This window comes from Chamaea fasciata, unplaced genomic scaffold (assembly GCF_029207755.1).
Source record: "Chamaea fasciata isolate MVZ Bird 193981 ecotype frontalis unplaced genomic scaffold, bChaFas1.0.hap1 SCAF_2, whole genome shotgun sequence".
NCBI lineage: Eukaryota > Metazoa > Chordata > Aves > Passeriformes > Sylviidae > Chamaea > Chamaea fasciata.
Genome location: NW_027094087.1, coordinates 837,570 through 855,113, shown reverse-complemented (window position 1 = coordinate 855,113; position 17,544 = coordinate 837,570). Strand labels below are relative to the sequence as shown.

Genomic DNA, 17,544 nt, shown 5'->3' with positions numbered 1-17,544 from the left:
CGCTGCCCGCGAGCCCCGCCATGGCCGCCGCCATCATGGCCGCGCCCTGAGGGCACCCACCGGCCCCGCCGCGCCGCGCCGCCCGCCCCGCCCGCCGCCCTCCCGCCGCCTCCCGCCGCCAGCGCCGACATGGAGGCCGTGAACGCCTTCAACCAAGAGGTGGGAGCCGGCGGGCGGGCGGCGGAGCGCGGGCCGCGGCGCGGGGGGGGGGTGGGGGGGGGGAACGCGGGGCGGCCGCCATCGCGTCCGCCGGCTGCCCGCGCTTCCGGCCGGGCCCGGCCCCACCGCCTGCGGCCCGCGCGGGCAGCGCCGGCCCGGGCCCGCCGCCGGCGGACAGCGGGGCCCCGCGGGAAAATGGAGGCCGGCGCCGCCAGGCCGCTCAGCGCCCGCTCCGCGAGGCCCCGCGCCGGCCGGGCCGGGCCGGGCCGGGCCGGGGGATCCTTGGGCCGCCCCGCCGGGCCCCGTCCTCTCGCCGTGCCCTCGGTTCGCCCCTGGCAGCGCCGCAGAGCGGCATCCCGGGCCGGAACCCTGCTGGCAGCGGCCCCCGGGCGGGCTGGCTGTCACGCGGCGCCCCGGCCGTGTGTGTGTGTGTGTGTGTGTGTGCGTTTGCCGGGGAAGCGCGTTCGGGACTCGCGTTCCCCGGTAGGTGCGGGGCGGCGGCACGGGCAGGGGCTGCAGAGGGAGCGGGCTCCTCCCGGTACGGGCACGGCGCCCGGGATGGGGCTCAGGGATCGATCGCAGTTCGGGGGACAGGACAGGCTGGAAGGCGTTTACTCGCCCTTCGTCCCGCACAGAAGGTCCCTCCCTGTCTTCTCCTGTTGTTTGGTTTTTCAATTTTTTTTAAATTTTTTTTTTTAATATTATTATTTCTTGGCCGAGAGGAGTTGGAAGTAAAGCGGACCGCTGTTGGTTTTTTGCGTAATATATAGTAAGTCGATTCAGTCTTTGCTGTATAAAGTTTTTGACACGTGACTTCAATGTGATTATTAATTCCTGTTAGTTAGTTACACTTCTGCCTCAGTCGGGCAGTGTGGCTTTGCAGACCCTCCAGGGGCAGAAAGTCACAGCTGAGCCAGAGCCTGTGTCCCAGGCTGGTGTTGGGGCCGGGTGGCTGTGGCTGCCTGGTGCACAGACACAGGAGAAAAGGCAGCTGCTGCTCCCGTGGGCTGTGCGGGGCTCGCTGTCTGCAGGGGTTTGTCGTACACACACCTGGGAACGCCCTCATCCCGACCAAAGCCGGGCAAGTGCAAAGGGAGAAGGGGGTAGCATGCAGCTCTGTTAGCGGTTTGTTAATTTGCCAATGTCTGGGGGGTTTTGTGCAGCTCTGGACCGGTGGGATGGCAGCGTGCAAAGCCACCTTCCCAAAAAAATCACAGCAGCACTCGCGTGCCATTTCCAGTGTGGATGGAAGGAGGGAGCAGCAATATTCTCAATGGCCTGCCTAAGTGGGAGCAGTGGTCCGGCAGAGCCAACCTGAGCGGGGCAGGCAGTGCCCAGTGCCTGTCAGACAGTAAATAACCCTGTGCCTGTGCTGGGTGGGTGTTTGGGATCCCGTGACTAATCCGTGCCCTGGAAACGGGCGTGTTTGGATCTGTCCCTCTCCCTCTCCCGCCCGGGAGCGGTGGGATGCTTGGCCTCGGTGCAGTTAGGAATGCTGAGTGAAATCCCGGTGTGGGGCTGCTGGAAGAGCGGAGCACTGGCTTTCAGCTGGACCCCAGGTCTGAGGGGGAGAGCTGTACCTGCTGAAATCCCTGTTGTGCAGCCCTTCGTACGCCTGAGTGCTCCTGCAGAGCCGCTGGTGTGTCAAGCAGCGCAGGGATAACTCGGGGGGCTGCGTGGTTCCTGTCCCCTCTCAGGGCTGTGTCTCTGGCGGTGTGCGGGGCACACAGCCCGGTTCTAGGCTGATCCCTTTCCCCGTGTGCCGCCTGGAGCTGTGCAGAGCTGGCTGACACCGGGTGTGGGGAGGGGGGAGATTCACGGGCAGGTATTGTTCATTCCTGCCCTTTCCCAGGGACACAGCGGTTGTGCCTGAGCTCTGGGATGTTCCCAGAGCGCTGGGGATGGCATGGGCTGCCACTCCCGAGTCACTGAAGAGTTAATTCTTGTACTGGGAGGGGAGCAGCTTCAGCGGTGGGGATGGGGCAGCTCCACTCACTCCATCAGGTGGTCCCTCATTTGGGGTTGGGGTGGCTTTGGTGCTTGTGGCAGTTTTTGGATGGTGGGAGGTAAACCTGGCGTCCCCCCTTGCGGAGGGAGAGAAGTGAGTTTGGCTCAGGCAAGGGGTGGGAACTCCTGGGTTGTGTAATTCCCTGATGTTGGGTTGTGGTGCCATTCCCTCCGCTGTTCTTTGGACCTGCATTTCCAATGCAACTTTGCCAGGGAATGTCCTCCTCCAAGCCCTCGTGTTTCTGCAGGAGCAGGCAGGGGTTGGGTACTGGCCTCTTTGTTTTAATCCACCTGTGGCTTGAGCAGGTGCTGCCAGCTGGATAGGTGGGATGTGACAGGTCTGGAGCGGAGCGTGTTTCCTCTGAGGAGTCAGAATTCATGTGCTGTTGGGGATATATGTTACAGTAATAGCACAGTATAAATAAATCACTAAAGGTGACTGGGTAACGGGGCAGAACTTGTTATGGTTTAAAGAAAACAAGCAAATGTTTTTCTTTAAAAGAAAAAAAAATTTAAACATCACACCCCTGAAACACAAGCAAACCAAAACCCCCCACCAGAGCCACACATCTGCCATATATATCCTTGGCATGATTTAGTTTAGGGGATGTCTGTCCTTTTCTTTAATCTGGAAAACTTGAGAGGTAGTTTACTGGTTATGAAAGTTAGAAAGGAGGATTTTTTTTTCACAATGTTGCTGCTGGAAGTAGAATAATGTCAACTTTCCTGTTTGGTAATCTTTTATTTGTGTTGGGTAAGGCGTATCATTCCCTGAGCCCTGTGTCTCAGTGGTTAATGTGTACCCCTGGGACAATTGATACCCCACCTAAATGTGCCTGGAGACAAACAGACAGGAGCTCCTGGGGGCTGTTTGGTTAAAGCTGGAGCTGCACATTCCTGCTCTGCCTTTGCCCATCCTTAGGCCACTGGGGAGTTGGAGTTTGGATCCAGTGTGGCTGTTTCTGCCCATGGCAAGACTTGTTTTTTGCCCGTGCTGTGACAGCCTTCCCCTCCATCCTGAGCAGCTATAAATAGACGTCAGCAGGATTTCCTTCCCAGTGGTTCTCCAGCAGTTACTGGAGCCCAGGATCCCCAGTGAGTCACAGAAAAGGAGAAGGACACAACTGCCAGCATCTGCCTGGCGTCTCTTGCCTCTGCCCTGAACTTGTTTCCAGGAATATTGGGAGCTGTGACATTGTGGTGGAGATCCCTGGTCAGAGAAGTAGTGAGAGGAGCGACTTTCCAGGAGATGTGCTGCACAAAAGGGCCCTGCACTGCTCCTGAAAGCTGCATTTCCAAAGCACATGGGTAGGAAACAAAACTCTATTCTGTGCACTTGCATGATGTCATTTTCATATGAGTATCTTTTGTGATGTTTCTCCCCAGTGACCGGGGATTTGTGAATGGTCTTTCTGGGCCACAGAAGTGGCTGAGTTGATGAAGTGCAGTTGAGGTTCACTGCCTGGGGGTCATACCTGGTCACATCCAAATCTCACTTTATGTTCCAAGGAATGCAGCCCGACAGCTCCGGGTTTTATGGTGATCTCTTACCTTCAGCAGCACCTCATACTCGCTGTGCTTCACAGCTGGTGGTCAGGCATTTAAAACTTGCTTGATCCTCCCAGATACAGCTTAGCAACAGATCCTCCTCCTTCCCTTAAGGGAGAACGGGCACCTGAGGAGGAAAGGAAGCAGTGACTTATAGGGGATGGAAAATGTATGGAGCTGACAGGATTCCTTGTAGAGATCTGGTCATGCATTAACAGTAAAGGTGTTTTGGTAACAGAATCGTGCCATATCTGTGTCCTCCGTGCTCCTTTTGCTTCTGTACAGGAACAAGTCACTGCAGTTGCGTCTGTAAGTCACTGGTGGTTTCTGAATGCATCCATAAAATACATTCCAGAAGGCAGTGAGTGGATGTACAGAGTGCTGCCTGTGCGAGGAGCCTGCCTGGGGAGGTGGTGGTGGACACCCAAGGCGTGGTGGAATGGTTGAGGGCGAGTTAGAGTGCTCTGGAAACTGGAGAAGGGGAGGTTGAGTGAGGTGTCCTGACAATGACCTGGGTGCCTGGTATCCACTAATCGCTGAGCACTGTCTGCTTCAGGAGCTCCCGCTCCTCTCCGTGCAGCTGCTGTGCTCTGGGGTTTGTTTAGTGAGTGGATAAAATGGGCCCACAGCTCTGCGTTTGTAAATAAAGACACCTTTTTGTGGCACAGGCACTTGAGCAAGAGGGCAAAGCCAGGGAAGTCAGTCCAAGCCCTAAAAGGAACTTTTGCTGTGTTACCTCACACTTAAACCAGACAGACTTTAAGATCGGACCTCAAGCTGGCTATATTTTAAAGTAGCAGTTCTCCCCTTTGGCTCAAACCCCCCTGGTTCTCAGGTGTCCATGTAAACTAAACCAGCAGAGGGCATTAATTATAGAATGAGAGAAATTAATAAATTGCTGCTCAGAAGAGTGAGGAGTAAAGGCCACAAGCCATTACCTGCCCCTGTGCACCTCACAGGGCTGAGCAGGTCTGTGTTCACTCCTGCCCCTGTTCTCCGCGCAGCTCCTGGACTCCACACTCACATTGCATCCCTTTCACTGTCCTGCCGTGGTTTGATAGCATTTATTAGCCTGAAACTTTGAATTTTCTGCCTTTTGCAGCCCTGGATTTATAGATACTTCACCCTGTGCTTTGTCCTGCTGGGAGGAGCACCCAGAAATACTGTTAAATCCATATTTTGTATTCTGGCTTGAGTTTAATACCTTTGAATACCTCTGCTTCTTTTGTGTCAACATCCTGTAAACATGCAGTTAGGGGCAGTAGAAGCAGAAAGTCGTTTTTTCTAGCAGGTCACAGCATTCCGGGCACAGGCTCCTGTTGTGAGGCAGGACTTTGGAAACCTCTCAAGCCGTAAATTCTCTTTGCCTTTGTTACATACATCACCTTTTTTTTTTATTTGTAAATAGAATGTAAGTTTTTGTGTCCAAGTTGTTCCTTGAGTTGATCATGGTGTCCTCTCAGAAACTGGATGTATTATTGTGAAACAGCCCTCTGAAAATAGTGGTTGGGTGACTTTTTTGTGTATTGGTTTGGGAAATGTGTGTGAAAGAAGATCCAGGTCTAACTGAATGAATGCAGCTGGAAGTACCTGGGTGTCTTCTGGGCAACTCCCCTTTCCAACAGGGAAAAGCCAGCGGGAGCCAGGAAGGGAGCTGAATTTTAGCTGTGCCCGTCCCTAAAACTTGGTGTTGACCCCTGTAACTGATACCGAGAATCACATAAAAATTGACTGTAAATAGTTATTTGGTGGCCTAAGATCTCAGGTAATTAAAAAAAAGGAGCAAAATTCTGAGGTAAAATTCCAGGAGATGGTGGGGGGGGATGAAAAGAGCAGGATGGATGGATGGATGGATGGATAGATGGGTGGATATGCACACTCACGCATATGTGCCTCGCTTCTCTGGCAGTTTATCTGTCCTTGGATTTTTATTTTTTTCTGTGTTTCTCCCAGTTGCAATGTCCTGCTTGGGATACTTCTAAGACACTTCTCTTTTTGCTGCACTTGTTTCTTGTCACCTTGGGCCCCTGCTCTGAGCTCTGCCAGTTTCCTTGGGATCTCTCCTTGTGTTCCTGAAATCCAAATGCCAAAGCAGCATTTCCACACCAGCTCCTTTGTTCTTTTTCTTTGGGACCGGATCCTTTCCTGGAGGACCGGTTGCTTCTTCGTGGGCAAAGGAGGGGATGTGGAGTGCCTGTTGTAATGCTGGCTCTTTTTCTTCCTCCCCTGTCTCAGTTCTTGAGCCTTCTGCTGGTTTGTTTGTGGGTGTTGGGGTTTGCATTTCCCCCATCCCCTTTTGTTACCTCTTCAAGCAGATTTTCCTGAGTTTTAATAATAGCACTGGCTTTTTTCATCAAGAGTCTCTGTACTTCTTCTAAAGCACTTTAGGTCTAAATTGCAAACAAGATTGTCAAAAAACCCCACAGCAGCTCACAGACCCCTCTCTCCTTCTGTGTTTCATCTGGCAGTTTTCATTTGTCCATACTGCGATTTCTCAGCAGGCAGCAATGTTAGCTGAGGTATCTCTCAGAGCTGAAATGGCTGTAAAACCCCAACGTTCTGGCACAGGAACTTGCATTTTGTGGGGATGAATAATGAAAAGTCATGGTCTGGTGTTGGAAGAGGCATGTGCCTACCACTGCCTGGAAGGACAGTTTTTCTCCTTTCCTATCTCCTGGAACAGAAATCAAATTAAGAAAGTTTCCTGCTCTCGGTGTTTTCTGGGTGTCAGGGTTTCTTTTGTACAGCTGGAAGCCCTGGTAGCACTTCCCTTGTCTTTGAGTATGTGGCCAATTTTTTTTATCTCCCTCATTGATTTTTTTTTTTTCCCTTAACTGAGACAGTGGATAAATCCGTGTAAGTTGGTCACTTCACCAGTATCTTGGAACTTTAAATTATTAATAAAATAAGGGACAAAATTTTAAATGGCATCTTACTTTCTATTACACTGACAAATGAAGACACTTTGATTCTCTTACTTTGCTTTGTGGCAAGTAACTGTTGCCTTTTTTTACTTACATTCAAGGGCTCACTTTTTTCATTGTGATAAAGACAGTTGAAATTATGTAACACAAACCATTTTTTTTTCTGTGATTTGTGAGGAATATTTCGAGGTAAAAGCAATTATGTGTGTATGCTCAGCTTTCTGTGTGCAGTTCTGGCTTCCCTCAGTTTCTGAAATGTGGAATTAATGCTTATTTTCAGTTTTGGTCAATGTCACCCATAAAGATAACTTCTGTATCCTTCACATAAACCTCTGTAAACTTCATGTAATATCTTTAACTTCTGCAAACGTTCTCCTTGAGGAGTGAGTTCTTCCCCTGGGAGCCATTTGGAGGATAGGGCAGCCAAGTCTGCGGAGCAGTTGAAGCATTTCTTTTTAGCAATAACCTGGTAAATGCTGATTCCTGCTGGGTTTTCTCCCAAGGCCAGCCAGCAGCGTGGCCATGCAGGGGCTGGGATGGCAGTAATCAAGTCACCCCCTGAAATGTTGGTTCAAATTAATAGCTGAACTTCAAGAATTCATTTTTAATGTTTGTTTTCTCTGTTTAGCTCTTCTCACTGATGGAGATGAAACCTCCTATTTCCCGAGCAAAGATGATTCTCATCACAAAAGCTGCCATTAAAGCTATTAAGGTAAAGTACAACAAAACAAAGATGAAACTGTAACAGCAGCAATGTTTTATTATTTCACTTGTAAGTAAATAGTCAGGATTTCCCAATCTCCGCTTCGGAGATGGTTTATTCCAGTTGCTGTTAAGGCTGTTGTCTAGAAAGAAGTGGGTGGTGAATATCATCCCTTGGTTTCTGGCTAGGAGCAAAATGCCAGCTTGGGTTTTTTTTGTTTTGTTTTGTTTTGTTTTTGAGTCGTTGCTTTTTCATACTACACCCACTAGAGTGTTGTGATTTTTGTGTGCTGGAACTAAATATTGCAAGATGCAACTGCACCTTAACGTGTGAAACCAGTGTGGATTGCAGAGACAGTAAATCCAGAAAGCTTTTACTGATACTTGGCAAGCTCTGTGCCTTGTGTGCACACTGACACACTTCTGCCTTGGGTCTGGAACATTTCTCTCAGTTTGGGAACATCCTGCTTTTTAGAATGCGGCTGCAACGTTCCGAAGTGGTAGGAAGCACAAGCAGTTAAAATGCTCCTAAAATGATGTGCCACTTGCTGAGGAGATGATGAATTCATGGCTGTATTTATTTTCCAGCTCTACAAGCATGTTGTCCAGATTGTGGAGAAGTTTATCAAAAAGGTAAAAAGGAAAAAAAAAGGCTTTTATTGATAAAGTTATCTGCATGCTTTGCTAGATATTGCTAATAATGCTAATGAATAACCAGAAAGGCTTCTGTTACCTAGGGATTGAGGGAGGAAATTCTGGTTTGTTAGGATTTCACACATTTCAGTATCACTTTGTCCGTGTAAGCTCCACATTGTAGTTTTCCATAATACGTTAAGGAGGGCAGGAAAGAAGTAAGCTGTGAGATTTCCCATCTTCCCTGTGCAGCAGCTGGGGGGAACCTGGAGGTGCTGAACTTCAGATTCCTTGTCACTCAGACAATAGATAATTCCAGGGAGTGCAGCGTTCATGCTTGCCTGGGCTGGAGGGGCAGGGGGCTGGGATGCAGAGGGGTGTATGAGCCCCAGGGTGGCTTTGCTGTGAGGCCCCGAGGGGGAAGTTTTCCCTGGGGTGACCCGGGATCTCTGTGCCGTTGGCAGTGCAAGCCCGAGTACAAAGTGCCGGGGCTCTACGTCATCGACTCCATCGTGCGCCAGTCCCGCCACCAGTTCGGGACGGACAAGGACGTCTTTGGGCCAAGGTTCTCCAAGAACATCACTGCCACATTCCAGTATCTCTATCTGTGTCCATCTGAAGACAAGGTAGGACCAGCACTTGGGCTGTGGCTGTGCATTGATGGGGGGCTGCCTCGGTGCCTGCGCTGCCCTGGCAGGGGTTTGGGGATTCTCGCTGACCCTGGCAGTGACTCTTGTTGAGAGGGATTATCAAAGGTGACAGTTAAATGCAAAGTCAAGTCAAAAGATGTATTTTACCTGACCTCATCAGTTTCGTTTTGCCTGTGCAGACACTTCAACAGTGTGTGTTAGTGTGCCAAAAGTTCTTCTGGAGGCTCCTTCAGAACTTCCTTTGGAAGGCAGCGTCTGCCACAACAAGAGAGAGTTGCAGGAGAAGCTTTGGTTTTGTAGGCAGAGGCTGTTCTGCTCAGAAATGTTTTCTAAGAAAATCATGATGTTGATTTTTTCCATCTTTTCCAATCCCATACTCGAGTTTTGTTGGTGCTCTCCACTGTCAGGGCTGGTCTAAGGCCTGATTTGTCTCATTTGTTCTGTTGCACTTTTTAGTAGAACAGAGACTCAGAAAGTGGTGTGAATTCCTGATGGTCTAGAGAAGATGGTTTTTGTGACCTCTGTCAGAACAGTTTTGAGACTTCCAAGAACACTGTGTTTAGAAATGTGTTTCTGCCAGCTGGTTTCCAGAAAATCACCTACTCCCTTTTTCTTTGTAAGAGTGAAATACTCCTTTTCTACCTGACTTCCTCCCCTAACTCTCCAAATAAATTTTTGAAAGGCTTGGCTGCTCTGTAGTTTTCTAATGTGGAACATTTAGACCTTCAGGCATTGAATCTGATCTTTGGGAGCTCCTGGGTTGATAGCCTGTGAAACAAAGCAGTCCCTTCTCCTTTCTGTGTTACCATTTTGTTCATCTGGGTGAATGAGACTGTCCCATCTCCTTCATGGAACTACTTGATACAGGGAGTATTAGTATTTAAAACACACTGGCTTTAATGAATTTCTAGTTCCTAAACAAAAAAACCCCCTCACCCTGATCTGCAGACACACAACAACTGTGGGTGATATCTGAGGAGGATAATGCTGCCTTTTTTTTTTCAAAACAGCCTTTCTGTAAAATTACTTTGTGTCTGAAAACGAGAGTTATTACATTTGCCCATTTTTTGGCCTTTGTATAATTTTCAAGTTTTCTGGAGAGATAGAATACCCAAAGCAAAAAAATAAAAAGCTGCTGTTTTAAAGTTAATTGTTTTTCAGTCCAAAATGTTGCTTAAAAATAGACATTTCAGGTTCCTCTGTAATCGGTGCTCTTTTAGCAAGCATTTGGTGAAATTCTTTAATCGCTTAGTTAGAGGTGGATTTACATGGGTGTATATAACTGAGTCACAGTGAAAGAACAGAATCAATTCATTTGAACTAAAAGGTGCTTTAAAGCTTATATGTGTGGAAGTGAGTGACTAAGTCTGCAGAAAGGACAGCAATACAACTGTGTGTTCTGCCTTGTACCTGCCTGCATGTTCCAGCTGAAGCAGCACAGCTACCAAGACGTTTTTTGTTTGAATGCTGGGCTAAAGAAGGAAAGGCAAATTTCCAGCTTGTTCCTGGAAGCTGCATTGTTCTTCATGTTAAAAAAAAAAAAAAAAAAAAAAAAAAAAAAAAAAAAAAGGAAAAAAGAAACGAGCTTAAAATAACAGCTGACAATCAGAGATTCTAAATTAATCCTTCTGCAGTGATCAGTGAGGATGTTTCCCACTTGCTTTGCTCATATTTTGGATAATGATGGAGATGCAGTTTCTGGTCTCAACATAGAATTGGTTGGGTTAGGAGTGATACCAAGCCAGGAACCCTCAATCTGACTTCAAAGTGTTGTGGTAGCATTTTGTGGTCTAAGTGCCCCTCTCTTCATGAAGGCTTTCCAGCTCATCCTCCTTTTTTCTTTTTGGTCACATGGATTATTGTTTCATCCCTTTGTGACCGACCAGCTGTGTGGGCGTGGGGCTGAAACGTTGTCCTGGATTGTCCATCACACCTGGCCAGAAGAGTTTCAGAGAAATGTCACAGGTTGCTTTGACAGTAAAATAAGTTGGCAGTTTTTATCTTTGCCGGTTGAAAGGTGTTGCTGCCCTCAGTCACGACACAGGGTTTGTTAGGTTGGTGTGATTATGCCACGTGCTCTTCAAACCTTCTCTGCATACAGAAGATAAGATGGTGACCTAAGAAAGCTGGATTCAGCATTGGTGCTTCCTTTTGTTTCAACAGAGTAAAATAGTTCGTGTCCTGAACCTCTGGCAGAAAAATGGAGTATTCAAAATTGAAATAATTCAGCCTCTCCTGGATATGGCAGCAGGAACCAGTGCCACTGCACCCATGGCAGAGAATGCTACCAACAATGAAGGTAGGAATGTCATTTTAACTGCTGCTCTCAGAGGGCAAATGGCAACAGCTTGTTTGCTTTCAGCACAGGGCCTGCTCTTAGTTCCCGCAGTCACATAGCAATAAAGTCAGCTTCGTCACTGTGAGCAGCCAAACTCATCTTAAACAAGTGCTGATATTGTACTTCAGACATTATTAGCATGTGAATACTGACTTGGGAAACACATTAAATGTTTATCATGTGTACATGCACGTGTACATATGTATGTGCACGCTTACAGGTGACTTCAGTGTGCCCTCTTAAACAGATACCATTTTTCCTTTTGCTTTGAAATATTTTTATGTGGTTTCTCAATGTTATAATTCTGATGTCATTTTTTAATGCCAGAATCCAGGTAAGTAAGTGAGATCTGAGATGTTAAAGAGCTTCATCTTCCTTTGCGTCAGCTCAGCAGCTGAAAGCAGCAGCTGTCGGTGTCTCAGTGTGCAGCCCTGAAAGTCTTGGACCGTGTTTCTCAGAGAGAACATTTGTGCCGGGGATTTTGCACGGGCTGCTGGCTGGGAAGCACCGACCTGCAGAGCACAGCAGTGCCAGCCTGCCCACAGTGCCTGCACTGACCTATTTAGTGCCCCAGCAAGGCTGGGAGTGAGGTTACAGGGAATATGCATTCCACAGTTCCTTCTTTCTCCCGAGAGCTGCTTTTCGGCTCCGCGCTCCGTGGCTCACACTGAGCTTTGGTCGCCTCCTTATTTACTGTGCCCATGGAGTGGGGCTGGGAAAGTGGAACCGAGGGAGTGAGGTGTGCTGAGAGACAGCAAAGCACTGGGACCATCTCCACCTGTGTTCAGGGCAGTGCATCCCATTAAAGGTTTTATAAACCTGGCAGGGCCAGGCAATGCCTTGGCATCCAAGCCCAGGGGCGGAGTGCTGGCTGTACAGCTGAATTTTGGGGCGGGTGAGGGGCACGGCCTGTCCAGCTCTGTCCTTCCTCAGTGGTGGTGAACAGCTTGGCTGCCTGCCGCAGAGATTTTCGGTGAGGCTGTTCACATGCACCAGAGGGGGTAATTTGGCCCTGCAATAAATATGCTAATGAATAATAATAAATATATTCATGCATTATGTGGAGTAGAGTCTGTTTTGCCGGTAATAATTTTGCTAATAAAGACAGGGAGAAATGCAAATTCTCTCCCTTGAGCAAGCAAATATCCTTCTGAATGTATACAGGAAATAATTTGGGAGTTACTTTATATTTAAAAACAACACATACCTTTTTGCTTTATTTTTGTGTTGCATTTCACTTCTGGGAAAGTATTATTCAACACATTTGCCTGTGCTTGCCGCCTGTCAACACTGGAGTTATTTGAAGTGCAAACAGAGGAATGGCTTTAAAGGAGTTGCTATTGCAAGGCAAACATGTTTGCTTAGTGTTTCAAACTAAACATATCTGTCCGTGGAAGTTTTTTTAACTCACTCCTTGTACACCTTTATTACGTCCATTAAAACAGATCTGCTGAAGAATAGTTACTCAGAGTGTGTAGGAATTGATGGGATTATTGCTAATTTACTTGGTACTGGCAAGATGTTTATTTAAAAAGGTGTTGTAATGTAAGGCAAGGAGAATGGGAACACTAATAGCGTGTCTGAAATTGTGATCTCAGTTTCAGCAAAGCTGAGTGGAAATGGGAGTCTTTTCCTGGAAAAATGAGTAAATACCATTTTCCTGGTGGGAGGATTTATCCATCAGCTGCAGGTGTGGCTTGTACACGTGCAGAAGGAACGTGTGAGCAAACTCTCAAAGAAAACTGCCTGTGAAGTAATCCTTAAAAACCTTTAATTATTGCCAGACTTCTCAGCAAATGTTCAGTTACTGGTGGAAAATACTGAGAGAAACTCAGCTGCTCTTCCAGTGAGCCATGAGACGGTTGATTTGGATCATTGATCCAGAAGGAGGAGCCCAGGTCTGTGGGAGCAGGACCACCACATTCAGGATATTGAAGCTCATTGCCTAATGCTGTTTGAGTGAGAGCTTTTCTAAACCTGAGCCTGGGAGCTAAAATTCCGTGTGGGACCAGCTTTTCTGTCTTCGTGCATCCCAAGCGCAGGTGTGAGCGGTGACCGGAGCAGCTCACGGCAGAATGACCAGAACATGCAGCTGGGGTGGTGTAAATAGGCCCTTGGGGGTTAAACGGGGTGGGTTGTGGGCAGAGCCTTGCTGTGGGGAGCAGGAGGGATGTTGTGGAGTCACGCAGCCCTTCCTGTGATCCTGGAACTCCTCAGGTTCGCCGCCCCCTCCGGCCAAGGTTCCCTCGGAGCCCCCGCAAGTGACGGCGAACTCGGTGCCCACCGTGCCACAGCTGCCCAGTTCCGATGCCTTTGCAGCTGTAGCCCAGTTGTTCCAGACAACACAAGGACAACAGGTAACCCGCTCGCTCATTCCCTTCAGTTTCTCTGTGAGAGGAGGGGGGAAACGCTGGAATTGGTAGCCTGGATTTGAAGCAGAAGAGCTTCCCGAAGATCTTCAGTGGAAAACTTGAAGGAATTAGAGTATTTAAATTCTTCCATCCAATAATTGTGATGTTTGGTGATACTCAGTTTTATGTTCCTAAATAATTAGTTGCCAATTGATGCAGTCACTGGGTTTCCGGAACAGGTGGAATATCTCAAAGAAAATGAGGAAATTTGGTTGTTCAGTCCTCTTAAGTGTTTGCTGTGTTGAAGGACCTGAGCACAGCAATTTTGGGATCTACTGAATTTTGCCACCAAAGTATTTAAAAAGGGACTCCTGGTCTTGCTGTAAATGCTCCACAGTGCAGTCAGGTTGTTGGTGTGTTTGTCCCCTGCCACAGTCTGTATTGCCAAAATTTGTATCCTACACCTCTTTCACTACTTGGTGTTTATATGAGAGCATACACTTAGTACTGTCTTACATTTCTGTAGCTCCAGCAAATCCTGCAGACCTTCCAACAGCCTCAGAAGCCCCAGTCACCGGTCATAGACAACACTGTGATGGCTCAGGTCCAAGCTATTACTGCTCAGCTGAAAACCACAGCAGCACAGCCCCCAGAGCAGAAAGCTGCCTTCACAGCACCTGAGCAGAAAACATCATTTGACAAAGTAAGTCTTGGTTTGCATTTTCCGAAGCTGAGGAAAACTGGTTTTGGAATATAGATTTCTGGTTTTCCCCAGTTCAAACCTTGCCTTTAGTTTCAGAGCTTACATACGTTGTAAGGATGTGATGATAAAGATAGTTTGGCTGCCAGTTGGGTAAGATGCAAAAAATCCATAGTTGTTCCAATGTGATTTCTTTCAGAAGCTGCTAGATCGGTTTGACTATGATGATGAACCAGAAGCAGTGGAAGATTCAAAGAAAGAAGATTCAGCTCCTTCCCCTTCAGTGTCTCAGCCGGCTTTGTAAGTTCTGTGTCACAATAAAACTAAGAAATCTTTGTCCTAAAACGTTTTCAGATTAGAAGGCAGATTAAAATTCCAAGTGAGTTCAGTGTTTAACTGCTACAGTCCAAATCTAAAATAGTGTTAACAGGTTTTGGTGGGGTGATTTTTGTGTCTCATCACTTTGGTGATCTGGTGTAGATCTGTGTCGCCTCTTTGATGGAGGACTGTTCCGTAGAGAAAAGCTCGGTTTTGGTTGCAAGATGTGTTCCATGTTTTTACAGTACTACTGAGGGTGTCAGGGCATCACTGCATCAGCTGGATTGCTCTACTGGCTGGGGAAAAGCTGCTGTTCCAAACATTGTGATGGTTTTAAGTATTCAAGAAACGAAAATTGGCTTCACAGTTTTATGTTGGCAAACATTCCGTCCCCAACGCGAGCGAGCTCAGGCTCCTGATTCCCTTTTGCTGTGCATTATGATAAAGTCTGGAATGACATGACCACATCCCAGTTTTTTCCACAGGACCTCTCTCTCATTCAGTGCACAGGCTGGATGGTGCTCAATGCCGGGGTTAGTCCATATTTCTTTTTTCCCTGCTTCAGTCCGTGGCCCCATGTCTTACTCTCTGTATCTGCATCTAAACCCTGCTCTCAAAACCAGAACCACTAACTCTGTCATCAGCTTTCTGACTGTGTCTCTCACCTCGAGCACTTTATGTCCACGAGTAGTAGTTGATTTCAGTGCCTTTGTAGGAAGTGGCTAGGATTTGCCTTAGAATGCAGATGGAACTCTGGAGTACAGAAAGATGAGGTGGGTCAGGCAGACATGGGCACTGCTTGTGTGTGCCCTGCTGGAGGCTTGTGGGCATGTTTGTGTTCTGTTGGTGGGGCTTCAGGGCCTCTGTCCTCAGTGCCTCACAGCTGTGCAAGGTGTCCCTGAGGGTGGCATTCCAGTCTGGGCATGCAAGCTCAGTAGTCCTCTCTATAAAATACTCATCTGTCCAGAATCTTCTCAGAGTTGTCTTCAGACACTGCAAAGTTCCATTTCCCATCACCATCAAATTCCTTTATCCCTCTGAAATGCTGCTGAGTTTCTTGCACAGGCTGCATCCTGCAAGCAGGTCCCGTTACCTGCGCAGACCTCCAGAATTGCCTGAGCACTGTCCATTCTGTGTGTTGAATCAGGAAGTGATGGGCATCACTGTAATCCTCGTGATGCACACCCCCTTCTCCTCTGCCCTATTTCCTCCCAGACCAAAGTGTTTTCTTACAGCAAAAGTACAGGCAGTTTCTTTTCCTTGAGGAGAAAAGCATTGCTTCTTTTGTTCCCAAAAGAGGAACTGCAGAGGAAGAGAATTAGCCCAAGGCGGAAAATCTTCCTGAAATGTTTCTGTAGGCTGAGATCTTTAGCAAGCTTGTATAAGTACAGGGGCGAGAGAGGCTCTCGCCTTTGTGTAGCATCTCTTTAAATGTGAAAGGACTGCTCTTAGAGTGGAGAAAAGATCAGGAAGCCGCTCTTTCTTCCTTTTCTTTTTTTGTTGGAAACGGGATCATAGTAAAGATAATTGTTCTGTCTAAAATAACAGCAAGAGTGTGTAAATGTGCATAGAAATCTGTAAAATAAAGACAAACCTGTGCACCTACTCACCAAAATATTCCTGGTTTTAGTGGGTTTCCAGCAGAAGGCATGCAACAGCCAGTATTTCCTCAGCTCCCAAACATGGATCCTTTTCAGCAGCGGATGATGGGAATGCAGCAGGATCCGATGCGGCACCAGGTAACCCCAGGCTTTTCCCCTGTTATGTCTTCCCTCCTTTGCTGTTTGCTTTGGTGCAGAAGGAAGGAAGGGATTTTCCTGTTGGTGAAGAGTGAGTGTGGCTGAGCCCTCCATCTTCCCAAAGAAACATATTTTTGGTGTCTGTCCTAGTCAGGCTTTGAAAGACAAGGTTATTACTTCTACACCCAAATGCTTGGCCTGCCTCATCTTTCCCCCATCTTCTGTTGTGACTTTTGAGCAGACATAGAGCTTTACTTGCGCCTGCTGGGAAAGCAAATGTAATTCCTCCTCCTCCTAGCTGGAATTCTGTGTTTTTTCTCCTCCCAAGGTGCCGCTTCCTCCGAATGGGCAAATGCCAGGCTTTGGTCTCCTGCCTACCCCCCAGTTCCCCCCCATGGCTCAGCCAGTGATGCCTCCAGCAGCGCCAGTGCAGCCAACCTTCCAGTCTCCCTTCCCAGTCCAGGCTGAACCGCACCTGCAGAAACCCCACCAGCAGGTGAGCAGCCCTTGCAGTGAACGGACCGACTTAAGTGCTCTCACACACATCTCTCCCAAATGTGTGTGGGTTGTCCTGGAGCAGAAATGTCAGGATGGCCAGGACACAGCTGGCTATGAGGCTGGCTCTGCTGGGAGACAGTTGGAGAGCTCCAGGACTTAGCCCTTTCCTGTCTCCAGCATATTCAGGCTTAAAGCAGTTTCTTGTAACATCTTGGAGAGAAGTCGCAGCGGATCTCACTTGCCTGGGATTTTGATGATTGAGCAGGATCCACTGACTGATCTTCAGGAATAAAATCATATTCTGGGGAGATGCAGGTGGTGCTGAAACGGGGTAAAACTGTGGAAAACCAATAATTAGCAAATTGAAAATGGGAATTGTGTAAATTATTTCTGTGGTGTTTTTTCAGTGACTGTATTAAACACGTGCATTTCTGGAACTTCTCCCTGCGAGTGACCACAGAATGAAGCTTTTGAGTCACGTTACTCTTTAGTTTTGCACATTTGAATATTCAATGTATTTTCAGTGCTGTTAATTTAGTCTGAACGTAAAAAGAAATAAAATGCTTGTGCTGCTCACCCATAACACCTCTCAACTTCTCGTTTTAGGATATGGAAGTGGAACAGCCACCCATTCAGGAGGGAAAGCGGCATGTTTCTGACAGTAGGAAATCAAGATCTAGATCTGCATCAAGGTAAATGAGTGAAAGTTCTTCTAGTGCAGGAATGAAAAGCAACTCTAAGATAAATGAACCCCTAAAGTCATCTCCCTTCTAGAGAAAATATGGTATCTATGCAGTTCTCCCTCACTGGGAGAGAGCAACTTCCGTGCCTGTCAATCCAGAGTAGATTTTAGGGAGGCAGAATGGGATAGTTTAATTTTGCTTGCACTCTAAAAACACTTTTCTTACAAAAACATTTGTGGTCTGTGACTTTGTGTGTCACATCCCAGCTGACCGAGCAGGTCTGGCTCCACTCTC

General features: G+C 47.7%; 1 protein-coding gene across 3 annotated transcripts in view; it reads left to right on the top strand.

The window, feature by feature from the left end:
• SCAF4 (SR-related CTD associated factor 4) overlaps positions 1-17,544 on the top strand; it is a 30,101-nt gene continuing 12,557 nt past the window's right edge. The window contains exons 1-12 of one of the 3 annotated variants that reach the window (XM_066207244.1): positions 1-159; positions 7,267-7,350; positions 7,929-7,973; positions 8,438-8,599; positions 10,787-10,922; positions 13,179-13,318; positions 13,839-14,015; positions 14,212-14,312; positions 14,816-14,863; positions 15,961-16,069; positions 16,398-16,565; positions 17,174-17,259. In XM_066207244.1, coding sequence (XP_066063341.1) covers positions 130-159; positions 7,267-7,350; positions 7,929-7,973; positions 8,438-8,599; positions 10,787-10,922; positions 13,179-13,318; positions 13,839-14,015; positions 14,212-14,312; positions 14,816-14,863; positions 15,961-16,069; positions 16,398-16,565; positions 17,174-17,259 — 1,286 coding nt within the window. In that variant the 5' untranslated portion in view covers positions 1-129. Of the gene's footprint in view, positions 160-6,892; positions 7,108-7,266; positions 7,351-7,928; positions 7,974-8,437; positions 8,600-10,786; positions 10,923-13,178; positions 13,319-13,838; positions 14,016-14,211; positions 14,313-14,815; positions 14,864-15,960; positions 16,070-16,397; positions 16,566-17,173; positions 17,260-17,544 lie in introns of those variants that run through there. The other 2 variants (XM_066207250.1, XM_066207256.1) reach the window with 2 other exon arrangements.